General features: G+C 49.3%; 1 protein-coding gene across 3 annotated transcripts in view; it reads left to right on the forward strand.

The window, feature by feature from the left end:
* ltbp1 (latent transforming growth factor beta binding protein 1) overlaps nucleotides 1-18,125 on the forward strand; it is a 42,204-nt gene that overhangs the window by 20,610 nt on the left and 3,469 nt on the right. The window contains exons 5-27 of one of the 3 annotated variants that reach the window (XM_053874731.1): nucleotides 464-631; nucleotides 3,545-3,745; nucleotides 4,122-4,423; nucleotides 4,508-4,610; nucleotides 4,967-5,026; nucleotides 5,451-5,573; nucleotides 6,738-6,905; nucleotides 7,237-7,395; nucleotides 7,805-7,833; nucleotides 8,090-8,180; nucleotides 8,358-8,444; nucleotides 9,409-9,534; nucleotides 9,597-9,722; nucleotides 11,085-11,204; nucleotides 11,700-11,825; nucleotides 11,929-12,054; nucleotides 12,118-12,246; nucleotides 14,562-14,690; nucleotides 15,554-15,691; nucleotides 15,758-15,919; nucleotides 16,204-16,293; nucleotides 17,716-17,844; nucleotides 17,911-18,054. In XM_053874731.1, coding sequence (XP_053730706.1) covers nucleotides 464-631; nucleotides 3,545-3,745; nucleotides 4,122-4,423; nucleotides 4,508-4,610; nucleotides 4,967-5,026; nucleotides 5,451-5,573; nucleotides 6,738-6,905; nucleotides 7,237-7,395; nucleotides 7,805-7,833; nucleotides 8,090-8,180; nucleotides 8,358-8,444; nucleotides 9,409-9,534; nucleotides 9,597-9,722; nucleotides 11,085-11,204; nucleotides 11,700-11,825; nucleotides 11,929-12,054; nucleotides 12,118-12,246; nucleotides 14,562-14,690; nucleotides 15,554-15,691; nucleotides 15,758-15,919; nucleotides 16,204-16,293; nucleotides 17,716-17,844; nucleotides 17,911-18,054 — 3,036 coding nt within the window. The remainder of the gene's footprint in view (nucleotides 1-463; nucleotides 632-3,544; nucleotides 3,746-4,121; nucleotides 4,424-4,507; nucleotides 4,611-4,966; nucleotides 5,027-5,450; nucleotides 5,574-6,737; nucleotides 6,906-7,236; nucleotides 7,396-7,804; nucleotides 7,834-8,089; nucleotides 8,181-8,357; nucleotides 8,445-9,408; nucleotides 9,535-9,596; nucleotides 9,723-11,084; nucleotides 11,205-11,699; nucleotides 11,826-11,928; nucleotides 12,055-12,117; nucleotides 12,247-14,561; nucleotides 14,691-15,553; nucleotides 15,692-15,757; nucleotides 15,920-16,203; nucleotides 16,294-17,715; nucleotides 17,845-17,910; nucleotides 18,055-18,125) is intronic. The other 2 variants (XM_053874733.1, XM_053874732.1) reach the window with 2 other exon arrangements.

Genomic DNA, 18,125 nt, shown 5'->3' on the forward strand with positions numbered 1-18,125 from the left:
TAGTTCAGTAGGTGTGCGACCCGACTGACGGTGATCAGAGTAGGTGAGGAACCAACAGGCAGAGGGTGAGCGAGGGGGAGAGACAGGCAGGCGCGCACATGAGCCGAAGGTGTTCGTCAGTTTGGGAACAACGCCGGGGTTGGTCGCCGGCCAACAGCCACCTCTCCGAGACGCACGATAAAGAATTGGAAGACATCCCAGAGTTTTGTTTGCTGACTTGTCTCCCCCTCTTTTTTTTTGATATCCCTGCTCTCGTTTCAGAGGCGCCACAGGATTAAGGAGAGACGACTCAGGAGCGGCGGACAGACGACTCACATTAACAAACACTTTTTTCTGAGTCGGCTGCCGCGTTCAGACGAGCGTGAACTTGTAGAGGCTTCAAATCTAATGGATCAGAGACTAACCAAAGTTGCTCTGCTCTCCCTCCCCCTCCCCTGGCTCTGCGTCCTGTTCTCCGTGGCAGTGGGGAACCACACGGGCCGGATCAAGGTGGTCTTCACTCCCACCATCTGCAAGCTGACCTGTGTCGGAGGACGCTGCCACAACAACTGTGAGCAGGGGAACACCACCACCATCATCAGTGAGAACGGCCACGCCACCGACACACTGACGGCTCCCAACTTCAGAGTAGGTAAGGAATCCTCTCGTCAGACCTTCTTCTGTGAATCACGCACCACTTCTTCCATCGAGTCAATTCAGTACGAGTCCTGATCCACTCGTGGGTGGAACTGCATAGCTTGCAGGGGACCATGGACCTCGTGGTTCTGGACCCAGATTGACAAGTAAAACACATCCATCCAGGTTCTCTTCAAAGGTTCTCCCTCAGGTTTTGTTTTTAAAATTAGTCTGAGGTGTTTTGTTGGTCTTCAGTCTCAGGCTTTGATGGTCTAACACAGACTTGATCAACCAGAACTTGACCTACAGTAGAAACCCATCATGCTCAAGGAGAGTTCCATAATATGGAAATGTTTCTGGCAAGACTGATGTGAGCGAGCTGTGTTTGTCGTGCGCACTGGTTGGAGCTTGCTGCTGTGAGACACTGTGAGGACCACACAACATGTGTCTGACAGAGACATGGGTGACTAGTACTGGAGAGTCAGAAACGTGACCAGTAGTGAGTCCCTCCGACATGAAGGTCCACATGTATGACGTGTGTTGTCGGACGTCATGAAGCTCGAGAATGTTTGCAACCAAATAGAGGATCAACTGTTCTTCTCAACATATTGTGTGTTCTACTCTGAGTCATGTGACCATGTTTATCACCAGTTGAAGTAAACTGATGGAGTTATCAACTGTTCCTTGAATGTAAACATGAGTGCAACCATGCTATCAAGCAAAATGCTAGCCATTGCTAACCTGAACTTGCATGGTGATAAACGCAACATGATGATTCAGACACGTCTTGTTTTGGCCACAAAAGAGACACGTCTACTTTTGAGCACAAAACCGCAACAAGCCGATGTGGTTCTGGGTTCAAGTCCCATCATGTTTGGGTAACCAGTGGGCCAACCATCATCCACACAGTGAGAGATCGTTCTGCCCTCTCACTCTGCAGCTACAACAGAGTGATGCTAACATCACGGCTGCAGACTCGGACGACAGTCACAAAGATCCGTCGCCCCTCCTCTGGCAGGCCCACCCTGCCTGCTGCCCCCTCGTCCCTGAGATTTCCGCCATGGAAGTGGCGATATGGAGCATAAAACCTCAGCTCTCGTATCTCATTCCTACCCGAGTGTGGAGGGAGGAGCAGAGAGGAAGGGGCCCCGCATGTTTCAACTCGCCCACGGACTGTGATGACATGTGGGCTGATCGTGTCAGGTCCAGAAACAGAGCTGTGTCTTCATCGGGACCTCAGACCAAGTCAGCGAGAACTCTTTCACAAGTCTGAAGAAGTATTACGCTAATCCCGAGAATAAACGGCAGCACGAGCACCATAAACTGGTTTTAGAGCAAATGTAGCCTCTTTATGTTTTCGACAGATGGCAGAGGGCTTTACACCAGCTTTGGTTGCTCGCTGGGACGGCAGCCCAGTTCCCTGGGGCCGGACCGGCTCCATCACTGTTTCTCCTTCACTGCTCATGTCAGGAGTTACACATCTGAGAAGAAAACTGCCCTTTCACCAAATGTGTTTTTACATCTGTCACAGCTGCAACAGACACATGACACCAAGAGGCCTGTTACACGAACGAGTGTCACATGATCCCCAGGCAACAATGAACTGAAGTTGTGGAACAGAGGTTGAAATCCCTCATATAATGACAGAGCTGTAACTGAGAAACCAGAACAGAGTGGAGTCCAGTTTAAGCATGGTGAGTCATGCTCCAGTGACTCGCTTCCTGTGAATCATGCGCTAGTGACTCAGATTCCTGTGACTCGCTTGACTTGCTGGTTGAAAGAACGGCTCTTCCTGCCGCACTCACCCCTGGCTCCTCTCCGTCACAGGCAGATGTCGGGAGTATTTTGGGAACACGCTCTCGCCGTGTCAGAGTTTGTCTGAGGACGACTATGAAAAGCAGTCTTCACGATCTGGTCTGCAGCAGATGTTGGGAAAGATCATTCACATATGACGGGCGGGACCGCTGCCAATCCGGGATGGTCGTTCGCTGCTCAGAAATGTTCGGCAAATGACCTGATAAACCGCTGCTGGGGATTATTTTTGAATCAGAATCCGCCTTGGCTCCCTGCAGCCCCCCGAGACTCGACTTAAGTGGTGTTTTTCCAGCGTGTCTGGCATTCCGTCTCCCAGGTGAGCGCAGCGTCTCGCCAAAGACTGAGAGCTCCTGGCGGCTCACGCTGGCTTCCGTCGGTACGCCTGAACCTGCCAACTCCTTTGTGTCAGCTGCCGTCCAGACTTTATCTGCAGTTGGAGGGAAACCAGTCAAATTGATTTGAAGGGAGAGAAAGGGCAGGTGTGACTTCAGCGTGAAGACTGCAATGGTTCAGATTTCTGGTTCTGTCTTAGCTGAGTCATCATCATCCCACATTCACAGCTCCAGTTGGACCTCCTCCTCTCAGGGAGGTGAACAATAACAATCAATAAAAACTGGGCCCTTAAATGTGTAATGGTTTAATATGAGACTGCAATGTCTGTGTTTCATTGAATTATGGATTTCATAGTGATGAACTCCTCGACCATTTGAGGCACTTTTTAAGTCTACCTTTTAAGAACATCACACGCTCAATCCACCCTATAAGTAGGGATGGGAAGTAGTAGTTTTACAGCCAGTGCAGATGTTTACAAAATGAAATGTCAGTCACATGACAACCATAGTTAACTCACGACTGATCGCACCTTTTCCATCTCTTCTAAATGTAACTTAAAGATGTTATCAACACTAGAGCAGCCAATAATGTTTTCCTCATCCTAACATCACCAACATAACAGATACTGTCAAGAACATTAGCTCTGGTTTCCTCCCACACTCCTTTAAAAGGCTGTTTGGTTGAGTCAGGAGTGTTGGGCTGTGTGATGGACTGCAGACAGATGGAGGTTGAATCTTGTCAAGTTGTCATCTGAGGTTCACCTGCTCTGCTCTCCTCACAGTTGTTTGTCACCTGCCGTGCATCAATGGAGGCAAGTGCGGCGCCAGAGACAAGTGTCAGTGCCCCCCCAACTTCACTGGGAAGTTCTGCCAGATGCAGGTGCACAGCGGACACCAGCAGCAGATGACGGGCAGCTACGGTCAAACCCAGGTCCACTCCACACATACGCTACCTCTGACGTACAGCAACAGTCAGGGCCAAGGTGAGTGCAGAGGTTCTCAACATGGTTTGTGTCACATGGTTCGTATGCCCTTGTCCAGTGTTTTTCAACCTTTTTTTAGCCACAGCACTCTTGATTCATTGAAAAAAAGACTAGGCTCACCACCAAAGGAACATGGGCAAAAGCGCACACCTGCTTAATGTCCCTATTCATTTGTGAAAAACTGTAGCTACTGACACTCAGTTGTTATTTTGCCACAAAGCAAACTTTGACAGTCCATGAGTATCAATAAAGTTTTGAAGTGAGACAAACGCTGTCCTTGTCAGTCGAGCACTGAAATGTCGATTCTAGAAATGCAATATTGCGAGCTGAACCTTTCTGCTGAGGTCCACCAGCTCAAGCATCTGCTGTGTTCCAGCCTACGGCCCAAACATTGTCAACATCCACATCAAGCATCCCCCCGAGGCCTCGGTCCAGGTCCACCAGGTGTCTCAGCTGGACAACTTCCACAACAACGGACACAAGCTCAAAGGTTCACAGTCAGGCTCCTCATCGTCGACCACCTACACTTATCACCACAGCGAGAGCAGCCAGAAGATCCAGCACCACGGCTACAACATCCTGTACCCAGGCCAGCAGGGGTACCAGGTCCCCCAATATCAGCCCGTCGCTAGCAAGAATGCGTTAGGACGCTGCTTTCAGGAGACAGCAGGAAGTCAGGTATAGCTGTAGACGGCGACTCCCAGACTCAAACCTTGATGCATAGTTTGAGTCTGGATTCAGTTTTTTTCCCTGTTCACTCAGTGTGGCAAAGCTCTGCCGGGCCTCACCAAGCAGGACCAGTGCTGTGGCTCCATGGGGACATCCTGGGGATTCCACAAGTGCCAGAAGTGCCCGAAGAAACCCTGTAAGTCTGCTGGTTACTTTGCTTCTCTGGGTCTGTCGTTAAATAGCTGTCGGGCCTGTCAAGACTTCTGTTTTCTGAGGTCAAGTGTTTGCTTAGCCTCAACAAATGTCAAAGAAGTCACAACCCTTTTGTCTGCTCAGCTCCAGGAGCTGGCACCGGTAGTGGGCAGTATTAGCTACGGTATGTTGGTTGGTGCCAGTGAATGGTCTGTAGAAGTTAAGCCATGTTGTCCGAAGTTATTTCAAGCTTCTATTTTGTTTGTCAAAGTGGGTCAAAGGTCATGGAACGGTCAGAGGAAACATGTAAGCACCTGGCACGTTCTGATGTCCTGACCTCTGACCTCTCCTGCTCCGCAGCTATTCCTCTGAGAGATTGTCCTCATGGCTACAAGAGGATCAACAGCTCCTACTGTCAAGGTGAGAATTTAAACATGTCATGATCATCCAAGCTGAACGACGTGGGTCACCTTCAATTGGAACCCCAGTGGTGCAACTTGTGCTTCAAATCGTGGTTCAAAATGTTAAAAATGACAATAAGTGGGCTTTTTGTGTACAAATATATCTCCAATAACAATAATAATAATAATAAACTCCAGAAATTAAATTAAACTCCAATGTTATTAATGTATGTATGAAGTAAAGTTCAGGAAAAAAATATAAGATTAGTTTGTACCTTTGGAAACAAAATCAATATAAACTATATCATAGTAAGGTAAGTAAAAAAAAAAAAACATAAAAAGATTTGAAATGAGATGATATGATATGAAATCTTTTTAAATGTGGGCACCCACTGCTGGTGTCCTCAGGTTCGTGTGTGACCTGTGTTGAACTGTGTCTGCAGATGTGGACGAGTGTCAGCTGCCCGGTGTGTGTCCCAATGGCAACTGCATGAACACGGTGGGCAGCTACAGGTGTCACTGCAAACCTGGCTTCATCCCGGACCCCACTCTCAGCACCTGCATCTGTAAGTGTTCATTGACTGGAGTGTGAGACCAGAGCATGTGCCTGACATGCTTCCCTGTGTGAGCTGCAAACCTCCCTCTACTCATGAGCCCCTCGACGTCACGATGGTGGTGACAGCATGACCTCTCCTCGACCTTGCATGCATGTCCTGCCGAGAAGATCGAGTGTCGACGTTCAAGAGTCGCTGTGGCAGTTTCACAGATGTAGCGGCACGATGGCTTTAATGTGAAACACTCCATGGTCGTAAATTCACACGCAGGCTTCAGAGTTCTAAGAGGACTGGAACCTGCTGAAGCCAGTCGGTGAATGTGAAACCTGTTCGGTCATCTTGTCGAATTCAGCTGATGGTGTTGCGTCATTGAAGTGATTATGTTGCTCCTCTGATGCTGGCTGACCTGGTCTCCTGGTTCAACTGTGTGGCCCCACAAGCTCTTCGGTGCAGTTGCACGGAGGAGTCTTGTGAGAAGATCAGGCCTTCGCTCATCTCACTTACTCCACTCATCCATTCACCCACTCCGTCTGCGAGCTCAAGCGAGTCATAACTGCATGGAAGTGACTCTGAACAGGAACGTTTGGAGAATGAAGTCAGAAGGTCCATTCCTCCATTCAGCTCCTTGTCTCACTCTGTTACTCCTCCAGCTTGTTGCGTCCTTACCCACTGTTCAGCCAGAGTCCTGCAGCTATCACTCCAGCTCCTCCTCCCTCTCAACAGACTCTTCTTTACCTCTTTTGGACCTGCTGCTCTCATCCTGCTTGATGAAGCATTGTCCGCTTGACTCCTGCTATGACTCCAGTCCGGTTTAAAATCGCTGTATAAATGATTTACTCTAAGTGACTGGAGTTACTGTCATTTAAATTCATGATCGGTGCTGGAAGAGAAGCAGTAATCATAGGGGTCGGCTGAGGAGGAGCCAAACATGATGTCCCACTTACAGCTCCTACTCAGTCGCGCTCTGCTTGGAAAATGTGGAAAAGCAGCTTAGCTCTGGGAGTGATGGCTGCTGGCTCTGGCATGGCCTGCACCAACTGACCACGCTGCCGTGCTGCCTGGCTGCTCAGTTTCATGTTGTTGTAGGTCCGTTTGTGTGCTCGGTGAAGGGTCTCTTTATCTGTCCTCATATGTCTTCTTCACTCGCACCTCCTCCTCTGTCCTGCTGCTCCTCAGCCAACACGCCTGCCGTCCACGAGGAGAAGGGAGCTTGCTTCCTCTTGGTGATCTCGGGTCGGCAGTGTTTGCACCCAGTGTCTGTGCAGCTGAGCAGACAGCTGTGCTGCTGCAGTGTGGGCAAAGCTTGGGGGCCGCACTGTGACAAATGCCCCCCTCCAGGAACAGGTAAGGCAGTGCAGCACGGCTCTTCTGAAGCTCCCAACCTCTCTCATGTCTGCAGACATTTCACCTGTCTAACAACAGTCAGAACCTTCAGGGGCCAGACGCAGCAAAGCTCTGCTGAGACCTTCATCATTGAGGCAGACTTGCATGTCTGAAGCTGGTTGAACATGTCAGGTCACACATAAACTTTCATGTGCTGGTCTAGAGAAGCATCACGAGGCTTCAGGATGTGTGAGGTCAGCGCTGCTGAGGACAGAGTTTTCACTGTGTTTTGGTAAATGTGTTTTGGTTCTATTTAAAACTAATTTCAACCCTCACTTCTGTTTCCGTGCAGCTCAGTTCAAAGAGATCTGCCCGGGTGGGAGGGGCTACACCGTGCTCCCAAATCCTCCCTTCAACAAGCCGGTCCACCAGGTGCCCACTGAGCCTGTCACTCCTGAACCCCAGCCAGCACCTGAGCGACCGGTTGAGCTTCCTCCGGAGGAGATACCCGGTGAGTCCTCCATCTCCGCTGATAATGCTCCATACAAGGAGGTGATGTGGCGTCCACCGGTGCAGAGGATGTGCAGCCAGTCTCTGATTCATATGTTCCAGCGAGTCAGAGAATGAAAGTCCTCACTCCTGACTTGCTCACGTCGACTGACTCAGAGCTTCAAACATCTCAGTTGGAGTCAGCTGTTAAGTCCTGTTTTGCCGTCAGTGAAGACAATACTCCGTGTAATAGTGGTCCAGAATTGAAAGCGCCGTGTGTGTGTCATGGTAGTGTGATGTCGATGGCTTTAGTGCAGACAGTTTTCGAGTCACTTTGTCACAGGAGGTTGTGAACGGCTCGATAAAGTCAGAGTTTGGACTCAGGTTTGATGGACGTGGTCTGTTTGTTTGTCTCTCTGGTTATCGGTCAGCGCCCCCCACCACAGCGGTGTCGCCTCAGGTAGGTCCGGTGACGCCCTCCATGTTGCAGCATGCACCTGCTCCAGCTGGTCCGTGTCTGTTGCATGACGTTGGCCCTGCTGCTGCATGACCGCGACGTCAGCGCTGAGCTCAGCCACCGTCTTTCTATCTGCCTGCTGCACCGCTGACCTGCGGCACACAGTGGCGCCCCACGCTGGTCCGCTTCCCGCAGCAGCTGCCTGCCCACAGTCGCTCAAGTCATTCCAGTCACATGACTCTGTGTGTTCTTGTTAAAGGAGCTGGTTAGCAGCAGCCGTGGAGCCGAAGCTCTGCTGCCACAGCTCACCGCAGGTCTCTCCACGGTCAAGATGCAGGTGGCGTACCCAGGTGTTGACTCGCCGCCATCACAGATTCTCAAAGCTTAGCCACAACTTAATCACTCAGCAGAACTCTGAGATCCAGAGAGAGCGTTCTAGTCATGAGGAGCAACTCAGGACGGACCCGCTGGAGAAGGAACCGCTCGTCTCTCTCAGCCTCTGACCTGATGTTTCTCCATCTTCACAGAGGTGATCGAGAGAAGCTCCCCCCCCGCGCCTGTGGAGATCCTGCCGTCCAAAGCCAGTCAGGACATCGCCCCGACCCAGTCTGCTGGTGAGACGTGACCCGCAGAATATGTCAGCCATGCAGTCATGTAGGGTTGCTGTAAATGTTCTTATAAGGCGTTTCTATAAGCCGATTAAAACATTTGTGATTAATTAATCTCAATTATTCGCAGTTTAATGGTATTTAATTGGTAATATTTGCCACCAGAGCTGACTGAATCAAATGATGGATCCATACATACATTTAAACCGCAAAATATTGTTTATTTTGCATCAGTTTGACAACAGCACAATAAATCACCATGGTGGCTATATTCAAGTTTTTATATCACCTTATTTAAACTAAAGCTCTTTCATTGTCTTCAAAATATTTCTATAAGAATTTCAGTTTTATAAGAATTTCAAGTCCATTCAGAGTAGTGGAAACCCTGGACATTGTGTAGTGAAAGACCTCCCTGAACAGAAGCAAACAGATGCTTTTGTTTGCTTTTGTTCAGGGATTCCTCCATGTTTGTTGTTGTTGTTCTCATCCTAGCTGCCACGTGTCTTGTGCATCAATGTGATCAGTGGACCAGGAACTCCTGCACTTACAAAGGTCCAGTTCTGGCCAGTTCCATAAGCATAAAGAGTATTAAGTGCAACAGATTTCCAGTAAAATGTTCTTGCCGCTGCACTTGAACATGTGTGCTGGACTGCAAGTATCAGGAAAGTTTCACCGTTCATGAACAAACACTTGCATGACATGATCACGTGTGTTTCACTGTTGAACTCACTCTCCTTGTAACAATCCAGACCACAGTGGGTTGCACCAAAGAAACAGGTTGACGGTCAGTAAAAATGGCAGCAGAAAAACAGACAGACTGGAAAAGCTGTCGCCAAAAGTGGATGATTAAAACGCTCTGAACCGAGGAGAAAGGCAGGAAAACACAAGACAAAAAGTTGGAAAAAAAAGCACTAGAAAGGTGGACCGGAATACTAGGCAACGGAACTGAGTGACGAGAGTCTCTCTACAGAGGTGGACGAGTGCCTGGTGAACCCGTACATCTGCGGCCAGGGCGTGTGCTACAACACCGTCCAGGGCTACACCTGCCACTGCGACGAGGGCTTCCACTCTGACGGAGAGCAGAGCACCTGCGTGGGTGAGTGCAGAACATGCAACTGGAGTCGTGGCCAGAGTCTGAGAGTTTCCCTCTCCCCCCAGACGTCGACGAATGCGCACAAAGTCCATCTCTGTGCTACGGTGGTCGGTGCAGAAACACTGAAGGTGGTTTTGTGTGCGACTGCCCACGAGGCTTCATCGTCCACGAAAACGGGACCAGCTGTGTGGGTGAGCGCCTGTCTGACTCGCTCAGACCGTTACTGACCACCTCCAACACAGGAAGTTCTGATGATCACGAGTGCTTATGGTCCTGGATCTCCACCCGGGAAGGTCTCCACTCACCCTTCCATCTTGTTTGGAACGTGACTGCTGTGTTTCTGAGTAGATCTGAATCACATAGTCGGTCTGATGTGGTTCCTGACCGAGGGCCTGTAAGGCCAGAGACCTTCCAGTATCAGGGGGAGTTTGCACTACACACTCCACCGCAGACACAGCAGACTTGGTTCCTGAGGTGTAAGACGTCCTCCTAATAGAATTAGCAGCACAACTGAGGGAATGTTGGTTGGCAACCACATGGTAACAAGCGTCTGCCATGGTTTGCCGTCTCCCCGTGTTTGGATATAAATATGACACACTGTTATTACGTGGTTTCCTGCTATTTCAACCGAGCCCCCCACCCCCACCACCGACGACTCGGAACTGAGCCCGAGGGGGCGAGTCAGCCCACAGCTCTAAGAAGAGCTGTGACAAGGTAATACCATTAGTACAAAAGCAGGGGGCGCTGAAGAGCCCGCATGATGCTCCGACGTCCCAGCTGTGAGTGTTTGTCAGAGAGGATGTGCTTTGTGTTCAAGTGTGACAGCCAGTGTTGGAAGAGAGACTCATTCTGATGTGAGCTCTTCCTGGCTGGATTTATAGTTGGATATCAAGTTCAGCTTGTTCTTCACTCTCAAGAGCATCAGCTGTTGTAGCAGGAAACGGTTTTAGTTGTTCCTGAGAGAGACAGCTGAGTTGATGCTCCACCCATTCGTTCATTCACCGTCTTCCTCCTCTCCCGTCAGAAAGTCAGCGGCAAACTAAACGGCCCAGTTCTATATCGTCACTTGAACCTCCTCCAGCCCTTTTCCAGAGGTCAGGGAGATGTCATCTCTCTCTCTCTCAGGAGGCATCGTGACAAGAGAACTGGCTTCTCTAGCAGGAGTTGTGGTTCTACTCTGATGACTGATCTTCTAATAGAATCCAGAGAGAAGCTGTTCTTAAGTATTTGTGCGATTCCTGGCACCTTCAACTGGAACGTTTGCCAGCACTTGTGTGTGTTCATAAGTCTAGATCAGCACTGTGCTGTGATCACGAGATGGTGTCAAACGTGTGGTATTCCTGAGCCACCTAATGTTGAGTCAAGAACATCTGTTTGCCAATGTACAGTGATGTCAGCCCTGTGTTCCTGTCTGACTCGCAGCTGAGGTCACTCAGTCTTCTGTCCACGACCGACTTTAAGAGCCGTCTGATCTGAAGTGATCCCTGCTTGGACCGTGGCTGCGACTTTGTTTCCCTAGATTCTGAGCTTCTTTCATCGCCTGCTTTCCACAGATGTGGATGAGTGTGCGGCCCAGACTCCGTGTCCCTCTGGACTCTGCATCAACACTCCGGGGGGCTACAAGTGCGAGTCCTGCCCGCCAGGCTTCACCGGCCTTGGAGGCCAGTGTGTCGGTAGGTCTTCGACTTGCTCTTACTGTTGGTTGGATGAAAGGTGGTGTGTGGAGCGACGGCTGCATGAATGAGAGGTGGTTCTCCAATCGAGCCGTGAACCTGTTGACCCTCTGAAACTACCATGGCCTGTGCCTCACAAGGGTCTCGCCTCCTCCCCTTGGGTTGGCGCAGACTGAAGGTGACGCTCGGGGGAAGTCATTAGCCAGTGCTCTTCACTGAGTTTAATAAGCAGCTGACAGATGCGCGCAGATGCTGCCAAAAGCAGAGGAACATCGTGACTAAGAAAACACATTTATGGGAACAGACCTGCACAAAGTCTCTGGTTGTGTATCGACATGGAACATCAGACCGTTCATGCCGTCAGCGGTGGATATTCAGGTCTGATGTCAGGTAGAGATCCAGAGTTCTGATCCAGGTGTGGGTGGGGTTGCTCCTCACATCAGCGAGTGCATGAAAGTGATCCTGCTGCAGCTCTTGACCTCTCTGATGTTCCAGACGTGGACGAGTGCCAGGACCAGCGCATGTGCACCAGAGGTCACTGCCGCAACACGGAAGGATCCTTCATGTGCGAGTGTGTTCCCGGGTTCAGGCTGTCGACCACCTCGCAGCATCACTGCGAAGGTATCACCTCTCGTCTCACGCTGACCTCTAGAGCTCAGCCATGGATTGCTGCAGTGTTGCCACAGCTCTCATCTACGATCTGTTGAATGTGGGTGTCCCGCAGACGTGGACGAGTGCTCGGAGCTGCCCGACACCTGTGACTCTGTGGGCGAGTGCGTGAACACGGTGGGCTCCTACACGTGCAACTGTCCCAGCGGATACCGGCAGGTCAACGGCACCAGCTGCAGAGGTGAGAACGCGAGCTCTTCGTCCAACGCTCAGACGTGAGTCAGGACTTCCTCCTTCTCCTCAGATGTAGACGAGTGTGTGGAGGAGCCGGAACTCTGCTCCCCCCACGGGGAGTGTCGGAACCAGGAGGGGTCCTACATGTGTGTGTGCGAGAGCGGATTCAGCACCAACCTAGACTCGCCATCATGTGACGGTGAGTCAGAGTCAGAGCAGATTCTCTGTAACTGACGTCATTATAAAACGTTTTCTTGAATTAAACATCTGCTTAAAACTATGATCATATAAACCAGAACTCCACATGTCCGACAGACACAGGGGTGGATCGAACCAAATCTCAACTGTTGAGAGTTTCTTGTGTCTAAAGTATAATTTTAAACTACAATTATGGACTTCTGTTTTATAATCCTGTTTCTCTCACAGTAAAATGCATCTGCGCTACTTTTATTATGGAGTTTTCACAGGCTGACTTCCTGTTTGAATGACCCTCTCCACTCCATCTTGAAACGGTGCCGTGCGTTGCTCTGTAACAAACAGAATCCTTGCTGATTTAAAGACGTGCAACAGCGGTGCAGAAGCGTAGCTCCGCTCCACACCTGGTGGAAGTTGGCAGATTGAAAGAGAGGAAATGGATTGAACCTGGGGGAGGGGTTGGATCTGGGGGGAGCTGGTGGTTCCACAGCGAGGAGCCTCAGTGGAACTGTTGGTGTAATAGGAAAACTGAGCTTGTGACATCACACACATTTATCTAAACTTGACAATACAAAAGCAATAAACTTACTTATATGTATTTAAAAATTCAAACCTTTTTTGTTTCTTAGCATTTGGGGATTTATAACACATTCAAAAAATTTTTTATAACCAGTTTGTCAGATTCTAAACTTTTTCAGAACCAAAAGCCTTTGTTCGATTCACATCGCTTAATTGCAGTTTAGACGCTCTGACCCTGTTTTCTTGTGGGTCCAGTGGGCAGGGCCAACTCAGGGTTGAAGGCCAGAGATCTGTGACTAGACCTTTGTTCAGGGAGCAGATTTTGTGATGTGTTTAAAAAAAAAATTGTCATCAAAACGGTACAAAAGGAATGTGCGTTTCATTGAATTTATTTTGTTTTAAAAAACGTATTCATTATTTTTTAATCCAAAAATGTAATTGAAAAATGAATTGTTCAATTATTTATGGTGAAATAATGCTGCCATCGCAAAGTTCATTTTGCAATTAATGAGAAGTAGAAGGACTTGAATAAAAAGTCAAGAGAAAAAAAGTCGAGAGAATCAGGGAAGGTGACTCTTGGCAGTCCACTTTTACAGTGTGAAGAAATCCTGACAGGAAGTTGATATTTGTAGATGACATCACGAGTCAGCTGGTGTCAACATCAGACTCCAGTGAGGCTTCACCCAGTGAAGCAGCAGGTTGTGTGAAGCCTTGGATGCTTGACTGAACCTCACCAGCGAGGACCTAAGTAAAGTTGATGCCATTGTTGCCTCCAAGACGAGAGCCAGACTGTCTGTCCAGCTCTAGTTGGGTCTCCTCCCCGGTGACTTGCTCTCCTCGCCAGGTTTGTTTTAATGTCTTCCTGACTGCGAGAGGAAGAGAACCAGACGGAAGCGTGTGAGCTGCCGTCTAGACCAGGAGGTTAGCGGTGCTTGTGATTTATGCTCGCAGCTTAGAGCGTCGTGTGTGAGAGTCTGAGCGTCTGAGTCCTGAAAATAAATACACGCTTATTCGCATAAGTCTGCTAAAGCCGCGCGCTCCGTTTTCACCTCGCAAATCATTTCCTCTTCCTCCATCTGTGTGAGTTCAAGCTTTCTGGAGTTTTGGAGTCGCGCAGGAACGCGGGCCTCTGGCCTGGTGTGTGAACAGGCAGGTTCACGAGTCTCGATGAGACTGGCGCGACCTGCTCGGTGACCTCCGAAGGCTCCCAGTGTAGAGCTGGGGTTCTGAACCTTTCTGATGTGGGGGCCCACCTTTCCCAGAACAAATGGACCTGGAGCCCATTAAATAGAACGGATTCATTCCTCTTGATTTCATTTGACCATATCAATGACCATATTTAATCTATTTACATGTAAACAAACCAAAACTTTGTGAAATGACATGAAACCATGTGATCATCGCAAAGATATTTATTTGTCATGGAAAAGTCCAACCTGCAGCAGAACCAGGTGCAAGTACCAGGTGAAGTTTTTACTGTTGCTGGGGTTTGACATCACTTTCTTTATCATTTTTTCTTTTCAAGAACTTCTCCATAGTTGGTAACTGTCCCAGATTTGCAGCTGTCAAGTCAATTCAGTGACTCACTACTGACACCTTACGTGGCTCATGGATTAGAAGTCAGCGTCTCACGGCCCAGAGGTGTAAAACAAAAAAACTTCCAGCGGCCCTCTTGGAGGTGCTCTCGGCCCAACCATGGGCCCCAGCCCTGTGGTTTAGAATCACTGGTGTAGACAGTCGTCAGTTCAGTTCAGGCCATGTGTGTCCGGTCATGTGACCCATCTGACCTTTGCTCTGCAGATATCGATGAGTGTGGACTCAACGAGACGCTGTGCAGTCCTCACGGCTTCTGCGAGAACCGTCTGGGAACCTTCCGGTGCCTGTGCGACCAGGGCTACCAGGAGTCTGCAGACGGGCGCAGCTGTGAGGGTGAGTCGGGACTCCTCAAACCTTCCCCCTCTGGAGCGTCCGTCTGGAGCGTCGTCGCTCCGCAGGAGGGAACGACCCCCACCACTAACCACACGTGACACACGCTCTAAGTATGTGAACGTCTGAGTAAGAAAGTGAAAGGAGCTTTTTTCCTCCGCCGTCGTTTCCTAACAATGTCCTCTGGCGGTGCTGCTAAATTGCACACAGCTCGCTGCGCCACTCTCTGCCAAAACCATGGAGCACACATCCACTCGCTGGTGGTGAACCACCAACCCCACAGAATGTCTGCTGTCTCTCCGCTTTCCTCCGTCCTCGTCCATCATCCTCTGCATCCCTCCAGCCCCCCACTCTGCATCGCCCTGAGTAACCAGATGCTCCGTGCCAAAAACCTTCACTCTCTCTCTCTCTCTCTCTCTCTCTGTCACACACACACACACACACACACACACACACACACACACACACACACACACACACGCTTGTATTGCTGTCCTGGTGGGACATTGGGTGGTTTTTATTTTTTTGTCATTGACATACATTGCCATAACCCTTTCCCCAGCCTCTCACCCTAAACCTAGCCATCCAAAACACATGGCTTACCTTAACCATTTACTTAATTTGAACCTAATTATAATGACTTACTTTGAAGTTTTCGTCCTCAAAAGGAGACTTAACCTTGTGGGGACTGGGAAAAATGTAGCATAAGGAGGTGTGTTGTCAAGGTCCATGCAAGACGCATGTTTTAAGAGCTGTTCTTTGGGATGTTGTCAAGGTTTTGAAATTGTGGCTGAGACCAACTCAGAGTCTTTAGTGGCTTCTTCACTAGTCAGCATGTTGCTCATTCAGTCTGATCTCCCTCACAGACGTGAATGAGTGCGAGCTGCTCAGCAGTGTGTGTGGAGAAGCTCAGTGCGTCAACGTGGACGGCTCCTTCCTCTGCGTGTGTCCCAGCGGCCAGGAGTACAACGTCATGGTGGCCAAGTGTGAGCCGCTCCCCACAGGTGCCATCCTCAAGACTGGGCTGATCGAAGGATCTGTTCTCACCACACTCTCCTCACCTTCCTCAGCTTCATCCGTGGAGCGTAAAGAGTGCTACTTCCGTCTCAACGACGAGAACCTGTGCGAGAGCGTGCTGACCAGCCACGTGACTCTGGAGGAGTGCTGCTGCACCCTGGGCGCCGGCTGGGGGGACAACTGCGAGGTCCATCCCTGTCCCGTCAACGGCACCGGTGAGTGGAGACACACGCCACCCACTGATTTTATGGATCACATTCTTCCACCTCCTGGACTCATATCAGACCACTCGGCCGAGTGTTTTTGGTCGACAAGTTAGAAGATAAAACTGAGTTAATCTGCCGAGTCTTGACTGGTGATGTGTGAGGACTCCCTCAGAGGACAAGATTCAAGAGTGCACATTCAGATCCTGTTGACACTTTGAGCCGACAACTGCATGTGTTTGTCAACACACGAACTACGTCCTACCGTCTCCGTGACCCCTCTGTCTTCTCCACAGACCAGTTCAACCAGATGTGTCCGTCTGGAAGAGGCTTCATCCCGAGCCAGGACCTGCTGTATGGCGTGCAGGCGGCTGACAGCTACAAAAGTAAGTCACTCTCTGTTCCTTGCTGACTGTCTTGAGAGCTGCTCCCGGTCCAGAGACTGGATCTGGGCATTGCTTTGGAGCGAGCTCAGCGCCCCCTGGTGCGCTGGAGTGTCGGGCTTGTCTCTGCTTCAGGTCATTGTTTTCTAATTATTCACAGCGATTATATATTTTGGTTTGTATATATTTATAATATTTTTGTTCAAAGACTTGATGATCAGAACTCCTCCTTCAGTTATCTATCTGGGTGAATGTGTGTTATTGTTGACGAATAAAAAACAGATTAAAAGGTTTAGCAAGAAACAAAAACTCCTGCATTGTTTTCGCTTACTACCCAAGAACACCTTTATGCCGGCAGAAGCATCCTCCAGTTAGGTGTCTGCTTGCTGCTCCGCTCTCCCTTGCAGCTTCAAACAGAACTGCATGCAGGGGGATTAGCGCTAGTCTGGCATTTCAGGGAAACCATCATGGCGCAATGAGAGCCACCACACCTTCAGAATAAGGATCCCTTTATTCATGATGATGAAACGTGTTAAAACAAAGTCCAAACAGGCGGAAAACACTTCAAGCATCAGTGAGCTGAACATGATCTCAGACGTTTTCAGCGTGTGTGTAACGGGAAAATCCGAAAGAAACATAACTAAAGGACAGAAATTCGTCTTCTGCTGGCGGAACTAAAGTCGTGCAACCAGCAGGACAAATGAAGAGACAGACCAGTAAGGACGGCTGCGCACTGGAGCAAGATTTATTTCTCGTGATAAAAAATTAGTTTTATTGTTGTCAACAATTCCCCAAATGTCAAAAATTGGCTTCGGTTCTGCTTGCCATTTTGGTTTCATTTACTTATTTGAGGGGGAAAATCCTGGTGGAAACGCTACATTTGAGGTTCGCATTTTATTTAAACACGAACTACAAAAGTAGATGTGACATTGATATCATTCAACACTATTTTAAGATTTTTATTTTGTTTCTGTTGTAATAAATATAAAACATGGAGTGTATCATTGATAAATGCATATTCTGTCAACAATCAAAACAGCAAAGTTGCATTGAGGATACATTCATTCAGTCAGTTTATTCTAGCAACTTGTTATTCCAGATTTTTAGTCAATGTCATACTGTAAGTCAACTGGAAAAAAATGTGAAAAGTGTTTCTGGAATGAAAAGAATGACTAAAATGTTTTGACTGAAACTTGACTGAAATACACTGAGTTTTTGTTTGACGAAAACATGACTAACAAAAATGATGTGTGAATGACTAAAGACTGAGCATTAACTTTGACTAAGACTAAAATGGGCGACAAAATGAACACATTGGGATAAACAGTAGAGAACTCACCTGACACTGGAGACACTCGTGCTCCACCTTGTGTTCAGTCTCAGTGAACCTGCCCTTGTGTTGCTGCCGCTGCTGTGTGTTGACAGATGCAGATGAGTGCACTCTGTTTGGAGAGGAGGTGTGTAAAGGCGGCTTCTGTCAGGACACGGTGGGCAGCTACGAGTGCTACTGCAAGAGCGGCCAGGACTACGACACGGCCAGGCTGGAGTGCAGAGGTGCGCGTGCCGCCGGTCCTGCGCCTGTGACGACCCGCTCAGGCTCCTCCTCTTTTCTCCCGCCAGACATCGACGAGTGCCAGGATGAGTCGCTGTGTGCGGGCGGCCAGTGCTTCAACACGGACGGCTCCTTCTTGTGCTTCTGCACGCACCCCATGGAGCTGGACGCCAGTGGCACTCGCTGCATCTTCGTTCCCGCCGCCGCCGCAGGTGAGCGCTCTGGGGACCGAGCTGCGGTGTCTCCACCGCGTGAGGACTCGCTGTACATTGAAAAATGACCG

This window comes from Synchiropus splendidus, chromosome 9, assembly GCF_027744825.2.
Source record: "Synchiropus splendidus isolate RoL2022-P1 chromosome 9, RoL_Sspl_1.0, whole genome shotgun sequence".
In the NCBI taxonomy this organism is placed as follows: Eukaryota; Metazoa; Chordata; class Actinopteri; order Syngnathiformes; family Callionymidae; genus Synchiropus; species Synchiropus splendidus.